This window comes from Bos indicus, chromosome X (genome assembly GCF_029378745.1).
Source record: "Bos indicus isolate NIAB-ARS_2022 breed Sahiwal x Tharparkar chromosome X, NIAB-ARS_B.indTharparkar_mat_pri_1.0, whole genome shotgun sequence".
Taxonomy (NCBI): domain Eukaryota; kingdom Metazoa; phylum Chordata; class Mammalia; order Artiodactyla; family Bovidae; genus Bos; species Bos indicus.
This window is the reverse complement of record NC_091789.1, coordinates 39,695,377-39,706,246: the sequence shown is the minus strand read 5'-3', so window position 1 is coordinate 39,706,246 and position 10,870 is coordinate 39,695,377. Positions and strand designations below refer to the sequence as shown.

The 10,870-nt window shown below is 47.9% G+C and overlaps 1 protein-coding gene across 1 annotated transcript; it reads left to right on the top strand.

The window, feature by feature from the left end:
- The first annotated feature begins 5,365 nt into the window (after positions 1–5,365).
- LOC139180902 (EKC/KEOPS complex subunit LAGE3-like) lies at positions 5,366–7,047 on the top strand. The gene is made up of 3 exons (XM_070783495.1): positions 5,366–5,792; positions 6,121–6,249; positions 6,424–7,047. Exons 1-3 carry the CDS (start codon positions 5,524–5,526, stop codon positions 6,545–6,547), a joined length of 522 nt encoding a protein of 173 aa, XP_070639596.1. The 5' UTR covers positions 5,366–5,523; the 3' UTR covers positions 6,548–7,047.
- The last annotated feature ends 3,823 nt before the right edge of the window (positions 7,048–10,870 follow it).

Sequence of the window (10,870 nt, the reverse complement as noted above, 5' to 3'; positions counted from 1 at the left end):
GAATAAGATAGTAGTGTACTGCCATTCAGTATTAATTTTGGAATATTTTCTCATTTTATGAAGTGTAGTGAAGTGAAAGTCTCTCAGTTGTGTCCAGCTCTTTGTGACCCCATGGACTATATACAGTCTGTGGAATTCTCTAGGCCAGAATACTGGAGTGGGTAGCCTTTCCCTTCTCCAGGGGATCTTCCCAACCCAGGAATTGAACCAGAGTCTCCTGCATTGCAGGCAAATTCTTTACCAACTGAGCTATCAAGAAAGCCCTAGTTATATTTATATATTAAGATATAATACCAGAATGTTGTTGTTCTTCAGTCTCTTAAATTGTGTCTAGTCGTCTCTTTCAGACCCCATGAACTATAGCACATCAGGCTCTCTCTCCCCACTGTCTCCTGGAGTTTGCTCAAATTCATGTCTACTGAGTGAGTTATGCTATCAAACCATTTCAACCTCCATTGTCCTCTTGTTCTTTTGACTTCAATCTTTCCCAGAATCAGGGTCTTTTCCAGTGAGTCAGCTTTTCACATCTTCTGGCCAAAGTTTTGAAGCTTCAGCTTCAGCGTCAGTCCTTCCAATGAATATTCAGGAATGATTTCCTTTAGAATTGACTGGTTTGATCTCCTTGCAGTCCAAGGCACTCTCAAGAGTATCCTTGTATCCTGAAACCTTGCTTAACTAATTAATTGTAATAGCTCTTGTAGATCCCGTTGAACTTCCTGCTTAGACAATCATTTTGACTGTAAATAAATATGCATTTATTTCTTCCTTTCCAATTGATGCATTTTAACTGAAATCTCCAACACTTTGGCCAGCTGGTACAAAGAGCCAACTCATTGGCAAAGACCCCGATGCTGGGAAAGATTGAAGGCATGCGGAGAAGGGAACGATAGAGGATGAGATGGTTGGATGGCATCTCGACTCAATGGACATAAGTTTGAGCAAGTTATGGGAGATGGTAAAGGATGGGGAAGCCTAGCATGCTGCAGTCCATGGGGTCAAAAAAAGTTAGATGCTACTGAACAACAACAACACACTGATTTCTGTCATAATGGGTTGGATTTTCCTGCTTCTTTGCCTCCTGGTAATTTTAGATTGGATGCCAAGCATTATCAAATTTCCCTTGCATGCTTGACTTTTTTCTATTCCTAAACTTACTCTTGAGGTTTATTATGGAATCCTGTTAAATTACTTGGAAAAAAAACAGTTTGATCCTTTTGGGTCTTACTTTTTAAGATTGACTCTGTAGGACCAGAGCAGATCTTAGTGTAGGATGAGCTTAATTAACTGAAATCTTCAATGTCCGAGAAGGCTATAGCTGGAAACAAGGACTCTTAAAACCTGTGGCGGATTCATGTTGATATATGGCAAAACCAATACAATATTGTAGAGTAATTAACCTCCAATTAAAATAAATAAATTTATATTAAAAAAAACTTTTATTTACCAAAATTATTTGTTAGTTTTTGGCTGTGCTGAATCTTGTTAACTGTGTGCAGGTTTTCTGCACTTGCAGCCAGCAGGGGCTACTCTAATTGCTGTGCTCAGGCTTCTCATTGTGGAGGCTTCCTTGTGGAGGAGCACAGACTCTGATTTTGGGGAGCTCAGTAGTGGTGGCACACGGGTTTAGTTGTCCTGGGCATGTGGGATCTTCCTGGCCCAGGGATCGAACCCATGTGCCCTGCATTGGCAGTCAGATTCTTAACCACTGGACCACCAGGGAAGCAAAAACAAGGACCCTTATACAGCTGGGCAGCTGTAGTTGTTCAGTTTCCCATTTGTGTCCGAATTTCTGCAACCCTATGGACTGCAGCACACCAGGCCTCCCAGTCCCTCACCGTCTCCTGGAGTTTCTTCAAGTTCATGTTCATTGCATCCAGGATGCTGTCCAGCCATCTCATCCTCTGACACCCTCTTCTCCTTCTACCCTTGATCTTTCCCTGCATCAGGGACTTTGCCAATGAGTCATCTGTTCGAATCAGACGACCAAAATACCGGAGCTTCACCTTCAGCATCTGTCCTTCCAGTGAATATTCAGGGTTGATCTCCCTTAAGATTGAATGGTTTGATCTTCTTACTGTCCAATGGACTTTCAGGAGTCTTCTCCAGCACCACAGTTCAAAGGCATCAATTCTCTGGTGCTATGACTTCTTTACAGTCCAGCTCTCACAACCATATGTGATCCTGTGAAGACCATAGCCTTCACTATATGAACCTTTGTCGGCAGAGTGATGTCTCTGCTTTTCAACACTCTGTTTAGGTTTGTCATCCCTGACCTGCCAAGAAGCAATCATCTTCTGATTTCATGTCTGCAGTCACCATCTACAGTGATTTTGGAGCCCAAGAAGAGGAAATCTGTCACTTCTTCCACATTTCCCCTTTCTATTTGCCATGCAGTAATGGGGCCAGATGCCATGATCTTAGTTTTTTGAATGTTGAGTTTTAAGCCAGCTTTCTCATTCTCCTTCTTCACACTCATCAAGAGGCTCTTTAGTTCCTCTTTGCTTTCTGCTCAGATATGCAGATGACACCACCCTTATGGCAGAAAGTGAAGAGGAACTAAAAAGCCTCTTGATGAAAGTGAAAGTGGAGAGTGAAAAAGTGGGCTTAAAGCTCAACATTCAGAAAATGAAGATCATGGCATCCGGTCCCATCACTTTATGGGAAATAGATGGGGAAACAGTGTCAGACTTTATTTTTCTGGGCTCCAAAATCACTGCAAGATGGTGACTGCAGCCATGAAATTAAAAGACGCTTACTCCTTGGAAGGAAAGTTATGACCAACCTAGATAGCATATTCAAAAGCAGAGACATTACTTTGCCAACAAAGGTCCATCTAGTCAAGGCTATGGTTTTTCCTGTGGTCATGTATGGATGTGAGAGTTGGACTGTGAAGAAGGCTGAGCGCTGAAGAATTGATGCTTTTGAACTGTGATGTTGGAGAAGACTCTTGAGAGTCCCTTGGACTGCAAGAGATCCAACCAGTCCATTCTGAAGGAGATCAGCCCTGGGATTTCTTTGGAAGGAATGATGCTAAAGCTGAAACTCCAGTACTATGGCCACCTCATGCGAAGAGTTGACTCATTGGAAAAGACTCTGATGCTGGGAGGGATTGGGGGCAAGAGGAGAAGAGGACGACAGAGGATGAGATGGCTGGATGGCATCACTGACTCAAAGGACATGAGTCTCAGTGAACTCCAGGAGTTGGTGATGGACAGGGAGGCCTGGCGTGCTGCGATACATGGGGTCGCAAAGAGTCGGACACGACTGAGCGACTGATCTGATCTGATCTGATCTGCATATCTGAGGTAGTTGATGTTTCTCCTGCCTATCTTGATTCCGGCTTGTAAATCATCCAGCCTGGCATTTCTCATGATGTGCTCAGCATATAGATTAAACAAACAGGGTGACAGCAGATAGCCCTGTCATACTCCTTTCTCGATCTTGACCAATCAGTTGTTTCATACTAGGTTCTAACTATTGGTTATTGACCTGCATACAGGATACTCAGGAGACAGGTATAATGGTCTGGTATTCCCATCTCTCTAAGGGCTTTCCACAGTTTGTCATGATCCACACAGTCAAAGGTTTTAGGGTAGTCAAGGAAACAGAGGTAGATGTTTTTCTGAAACTCCCTTGCTTTCTCCATAGTCCAGTGAATGTTGGCAATTTGATCTCTAGTTCCTCTTCCTTTTCTAAACTCAGCTTGGACATCTGGAAGTTCTTGGTTCGCATAATGCTGAAGCTTAGCATGCAAGATTTTAAGCATCACCTTACTAGCATGGGAGATGAGTGCAGTTGTCCAATGGTTAGCCCGTTCTTACTTCCCTTCTTGGGAACTGGGATGAGGATTGATCTTTTCCAGTCCTGTGGTCTTCCAGACTTGTTGACATAATGAATACAAAACCTTGGTGGCATCCTCCTTTAGGGATTTGACTATTTCTTCTGGAATTACATTTCATCCACTAGCTTTATTAACAGCAATGTTTCTTGGACAACTGAACCAAGTCAATTTGCTGACTTCCTCCAGACCGGCAGAGACCTGGGCATGACCGCCCTGGGGGAAACATGGGCTCCAAGGACTGACCCACTTGCCCAGGCTGCTGCCTCCCACTGTCAGGTTCATTCCCTGTCACACTCTGATATGTGTGACAGACCCATTTTCTTTCACCGATATATTGTCTCTCACATTTACTTTCTCATACTGAGTTAGAGTACCATCACACACTCTTTTTCTTTAATAGTCCTGTGTCACTCTATAATTCTTTTTCCATCACACTTATTCTCTCTCACATCCTATCTCTCTTAGAATGTCTCTCTGACACTCGGACACACACTCCCTCTGTCTTGGTTTCTGCATCTTAGTCTCTTCCCATGACATTCTGTCCCTTTAAATTCCTGTCCCAATCACACATTCACTCTGTCACACTCACTCAAAAGCATTCACCTATCAGAGTGGTAAATTCTCTGGAAACTCATTCTATCGTACACTCTCTTTCCTTCATAGTTCTGTCACTGTCTGTGTCACACACATTATTTGTCATTGTTATTATCACTATCCTTTGTAGATCTCACCATTCAGACCTAACCTGAGTCTGGTGCCTGATGGAGCACTGCAGTCATCATAGTTTTCAGAAAGGCAATAACAAAAATGCCCAAGACTTTGAGTTGCTGGTGTTGGAGAGAGGGTGGGTGTGTGTGATTAGTTTGCAGGAGAGCTGCATCATGGGAGACAGGAGACTCACATGACAATGTGAAGTGAAGTAAAGTGGCTCAGGGGTATCCAACTCTTTGCGACCCCATGGACTATACAGTCCATGGAATTTTCCAGGCCAGAGTACTGGAGTGGGTGGCCTTTCCCTTCTCCAGGGGATCTTCCCAATCCAGAGATCAAACCCAGGTCTCCCGCACTGCAGGCGGATTCTTTACCAGCTGAGCCACAAAGGAAGCCTGCGCTATGGCAACACTGTCTGAAAACTGACGTGATGGACTAACACATGAAAGCACCTGAAATAACGCATAGACCATAGGAAGTGCTAGCGATCACTATGGTCAAAGAGCACAGGTATGATGTGAAGTGGGCAGAGACGTGATGCTGGTGCATCGTGTGGCTTGGCCCCTTGCCCTCGACTCCCACCTTACTCCAGTGAGACCCTTCTGAGGCATACGGTGGAGAAATCAAAGTTGCATTGTGGAACCAGCTTCAGGCCTTGAGACTGGAAAGTCGGCATTTGTGTCTCAGTGGCGTCTCTGTGGACACTTGGCGAGGTCCATTCCACGCCATCTGAGCCAGCACTGGAGGGGCCCGTGTGCGCAGGCGCATAGAGGGGCACCTGAAAGGAACGTGGTGGCATTGTGAGGGAGCTGAGTCCCGCCAGCGTCACGGGGTCTCCATAGCAGCCCGTGGGTGGATGGGGTGTGTGCGCAGGCGCAACTTTTGCGTCCTTGCGCAGAAGGGGAGGGACTTCGTGAGGGGCCCAGTCTCTCCGCCCCTTATTTGCAGTCTGAGGGAGACGCGCAGCAGCCATGCAGGCGTCGGGTGGTGGCGCCGGTGGTGCAGAGGACCGAGATGACCAGCAGAGCTCCAGAATACCTGCTTGCCAGAGTGGTTCAGGCAGCGCTGAAGGTGAGGCTGTTCGCCGAGCCCCACAAGGCCGGGGTGGGCCTGGCAGAGGAAGAGCGGTGATGGAAGCTGCTGTAGCTCGTCCCCAAGGTGAGCAGGCACCAGCTGGCGTAGGATCTGCTGGAGATGTAGCACCCTTGGCTGTAAGACCTAGACGTGGAGAGGTGGTGCTGTATCCTTTTCATGGAGCCTCCCTGGGCACGGTCAGTGGTATGGTGGCGGGAAACATGCCGGCAGCCTGAGGAAGGGATAGAAGGGAGCACGGGGGCTATCCGGGGCAGCAGGACTGGGCAGCCTGGAAGGAAAGGAGGTTGTCAAGGCCTGAGGAGCCTGGAGGGTGGGGAAGATGGACCCAAGGGTTACGGAGACACCTGAGGGTAGTCTCAGGTTGTCGTCGGGAGCCTGGCATCCTGGGGTAAAAACGGGCCTCTGAGGTGTGAGGAAGCCCGAGATACCAGCAAATTCTGTAATGGATGGTGCCTTAACCGTGTCTCTCCCAGCACACTCAGAGTGCCCTTCCAGTCACCCCTGGAGGCAGACATGGCTCGCAGATCTCTGCTCCCAGATGCCCAACGCCACCAAGGATTGATTCGGAAGGAATTTGCAGTGAATGGCAGTGACCTGCTTGTGTCAGTTCCAGACGAGTTTGCCTTGGGGAGTGGGGGGTGGCAGGTGCTGTGGTCTAGGCTCCCTCTTAAGCATGCTATGATGGAGACACTGAGGGGCTTGGTATAAGGAGGGGGGCTGGTACCCTGGGAAGAGCAGTCTTCCCTTTGACCTGATTTTCTTTTCCCTGCTTTTAGTAGATGGACTGCTGACGACCTTGCTTTCATCCGACTTTCCATGAACCCGTTCCTCGATCAGCTTTCCCTGGTGATTCGGAACATTCGGAGCCTCGGGCTCCCACCTCGCCAAAGCCGAAGCTGAGGAAAGGGGCTGAGGCCTAACCTTGTGTCCCCTACTCGGCAGGGCATAGGGAATTCAACCTAAGAGTCATTGCCACTTTGTTATTTGAGTCTAAGTTTTGGCCTGTACTGGCCTTTGGTCTCTTGCGGTTCACTTGCTTTGTTTCCCTGCTGCTTGAGGAGTGGGATGCTTCAGTGCTTATTACAGCAGAAAATAAAACTAAGTCACTTTTTGTGCCCTAGTTTCCTTTCAGCTAATGCGCTTCTGGATTTTAAAAACACTTTTTATCTTTGTTCTCGTGTTAGAGGGAAGGTTCTGAAATTCAGATATTTGAATTCAGTTACAAGGGAATTGGAAATAATTTCGGACAATGAAAACCGAGCCCTATGTTCAGCACTAAATACTGTCAACATTTAAGAATATTTTCTGGTTGTACTTGCATATTAAACGTATAACAGCATGTGATGTAGAACTTATCAAGTTTAAATTTTTTCCTGAACTTTTTTCATTTAATATACTAGCTTTTCCACTTTCTAAAATCTCTTAAGAAATGTGTTATTGAATAGATATAAGATGCATTATAATGTAATTATTGGGACTTCCCAAGCAGTCCAGTGGATAAGACTTGCACTTCCAGTGTAAGGGCTGCAGGTTCAATCCCTGGCAGCAGAACTAAGATCCCACATGTCATGTGGCGTGACCAAAAAATTAAGATTGGGTCTTTAAATAAAAAAAAAAACCCAGCAATAATGTAATTATGGAACATTTGTTTCCACTTTTTACATTACTATGGTTAATGATTTAGTGGAATTTATAAGTCTTTCCATTAATAGTTATTTCCTTAAAGTATTAATATATTCCAAGAATTAGAAATACTGACCTAGATGTTTACTTCTTTTGTTTAAATTAATTTATCTTTTAAATTGGAGGCTAATTACAATATCATAGTGGTTTTTGCCATACATTGACATGTCCAGGCTCCCCACTGGGGTCCTCTTGGCCACAGAGCAGGGCACAGACACAGGCAGTAGACCAGGTCTTTGCACACCCTAAAACTGACTGGGAGCCAGAATCAACAGAAACTGGGAAGGTAGGAAGGTGGGACAGGGATGCCCCACACACAGGAAATGGTCAGCCACTGCTGGTGCCTCTTCCCCTCCAGTGGGGGTAGGGGTGGGGGAAGGCTGCTGGCCTTGGATTTGGAGGGCTGAGAGGACTCTCCGGCCAGGGGGTGGGGCTCAGGGGCCGGATTGAAGTACAATCCCTGATGCAGTCACCTCCCGTGGCACCAGTGGTCTGGCAGATGCATCCCACACCCAGGCAGTGCTGCCCCAGCCCCGTGGTCTCCCCCGGCTGTATCTTGCCTGTTGACTTGACTCCCCTTGTAGACAGAAGTAGACCAGCAGGCTATCAGATACAGGGTCACCTCCCAGTTGAGGTCCCCCGGTACCTCCACCCCTCCAGACAGCCTCAAGACACTGTTCCTGGGAAGGGAAAGGCCATGAGAGTTGTGCCAGCAGAGAGCAGGAGACTGCAGGTGTCCAGGGCAACATGGCCCTTCCCTCTGCCCTTGAGTCTAGCTGGTTCATCCAGTGCTTCTGAGGAGCCTGGGGCATGCCCACAGCCTGGAGTCCCTGCATTCTGTGTGCCTGGACCCCCAGGCAGCCCTACCCATGCCTTCCGCAGTGGGCCCAACAGTAGTCCCTGCTTCCCTCCCCAGGTGGGCAGGAACAGCCTGGTCTCGCACCCCCATGTGCATGCACCTGCATATGCCCACATGCACAGACAAGGATGCACATGCCCACATGCACAGACAAGGACGCAGACTTGAGCTATGTGTGAAAGACCAATGGGATCCCCCGGGCCTGGCCCTGGTGCTCGACTCTCTTCCAGAGGCTGAAGTCAGCAGGAGGGTCACATGTGAACATGGCAGCAGAGGTCTAAGGGGAAGGAGCTCACTTGGTGTTTCCATGTTTGGCGGGAAACACTGACGTGCTCATAACCACCTAAGGGGGACATCCTGGGACTGGCATCAGGGCCTGAGTGTGCAGGCGTTCTCGGCGCCCATAGTGACGTTACCCGCCCAGGGGCGTGGTTTCCGTTGGGTGCCTCAGCCCCTCAGACAGTCCGGCTGGCCTTGGTGGGCTGACCTGCAGCGTGAGTGGTTCTGGAGGCCGCAGACCAGGTGCCAGTGGAGGTGGCGTGGCAGGAGATGCTGAAGGCCAGGGAGGTGCGGAAGAACCTGGTGACCCAAATGGCCTTGAAGGGCACCAGGGCCTGGGAGGCATGGGAGATGCAGGTGCAGGCATGGCTGGAGCCCCAGAGCCGGCGCATGTACCTCACACTCCAGGACCTGGCGGAGACGCCTTGCCAGGCTTGGGCAGACAGGCCTTGGCAGGGCCTGGTGGACATGCTGTGCCTTGGCCAGGTGGACTAGCCATGCCAGGGCTGGGTGGCAACACTGTCCCAGGACCAGGTGGACATGTGGCGCCAGGGCCTGGTGGTACGCCACCCCAGGGCCAGGAGGACACGTCAGGCCATGACCTGGTGGACATGCTGCATTGGGACTTGGTGGCCATGTGCCGCCCGTGGCCAGAAGACCAAGAAGTCACCTTTTCAATTTGTATCCTATTTGAAGAAAGGCAAGGGATTGGACCAGGGAGGAATGGGCCTACTGTAGACATTGGAATGGAGAGAAAGCAGTCAGCCTGGGGATAGGAAAGGCTGTGGGGAGGGAGACCAAGAAGACGGCTGGGGGGGTCTGGCCTCAGGGCTATGAGTCAGTGGCAGCAGGGAGAGATGGAAGGGGCAGATGGCCTGAGGGACTGGAAGGGCAGGGAGCAGACTTGGGGTGGGGATGGAGACAAGTGAGAACGGCCAGAAGGAAACAGGCCTCTAAGTGAAGAGTAGGCCTGAGGCACAGGCAAGGTTGGTGTGAGATGGTCCCTTAACCTCGCCGCCACCAGCTCCATCGTAGTGCTCTTCCCGTCACCCATGGAAGCAGAGATGGCCCACCAGTCCCTGAGCCCACATGTCCAGCCCTACCGCAGGGCAGTAGGGAAGGAGCTCACAGTGAAGGGCAGCATCCTAGCAATGTTAGTTTGCAAAGGGGCCTGGGTGGGTGGCAGATGTCTGGGGTCATTCTAACAGTCAATTGGAGACCCCCACAAAGGTGAAGTCTGAGGATGTAGATATATGCAGTGAGCCTGTCACCAGCTGAGGGGGCAGAGAGAATTAGAGGAACAGTTCCCACATTTAATTTGATTTTCTTTTTCCCTCCCTTTTAGCTGGCTGACTGCTAAAAACGGTGGCCACCTCCGAATTTCTATCATCTCCTGTCTCAAGCAGCTTTTCCTGTTGGTTGGGATCAACCGACCGATTACAGGGTACTTTGTGACCCTGGTTATCCCTAATCCTAGGCCAAGAAAGAGCGTCTAAGATTACCCTAGGCAGTGCATCCTTCCCCAGGACATTGATTCCTACACTGGTTGCTGATTTATTATGGGGGCCTAACTATTTGCTTATATTGGCCTTTGGGCACTCTTGGCCCTGTTGTTTTCCTCTGGCTGGAGGAGGAGGGTGTTTCAATATTTCTTGTAGCATAAAATAAAGCTGAACTATCATTCTGTGTCCAAATATATTTGCAAATACTGCGCCTCCACAGTTTCTTGCCTTTGTCCTTGGTTTCAAGGGAAGGTTCTGGGCTTCAGATAGTCTAGTAGTACAGTGTAATTGAAGACAATTTAAGAAATTGAAAAAAAATAAAATGTATTATGTCTTGTTATTCAGCATTAACTGCTGCCCATATTTTGGAATATTTTCTTAGTTTTATAGTGGCATTTATATGGCTCAGCTGGTAAAGAATCTGCTTGCAATGTGGGAGACCTGTGTTCGATCCCTGGGTTGGGAAGATCCCCTGATTAGGGAAAGGCTATGCACTCCAGGATTCTGGACTGGAGAATTCTATGGATTGTATAGTTCATGGGGTCACAGTGTCAGACACAACTGAGAGACTGTCACTTCATATATAACAATAATGTAATTGTTGCATGTTCAGGATTAATTTTTCCTCAAATTATTTTTATTTAACATATAAGCATTTTTTTCCTTCTAAAATTTCTTCAAAAACATGTACTTGGATGCATAAAAGAAGTACTATAATGTAAGTGTTAAGCATTTAATATGTTTCCATTTTTCCCTATTAATGATTCAGCAGAAATCGTCTGTATAAGTCTTTGCCTGACTGGTAATTTCCTCAAGATAGATTCCAAAGGGTAGAAGTATGGACTTAAAAATTCACATTTCTACTTATTTTTAAGGTTATTGGTCTACAGTAGGTGGCTG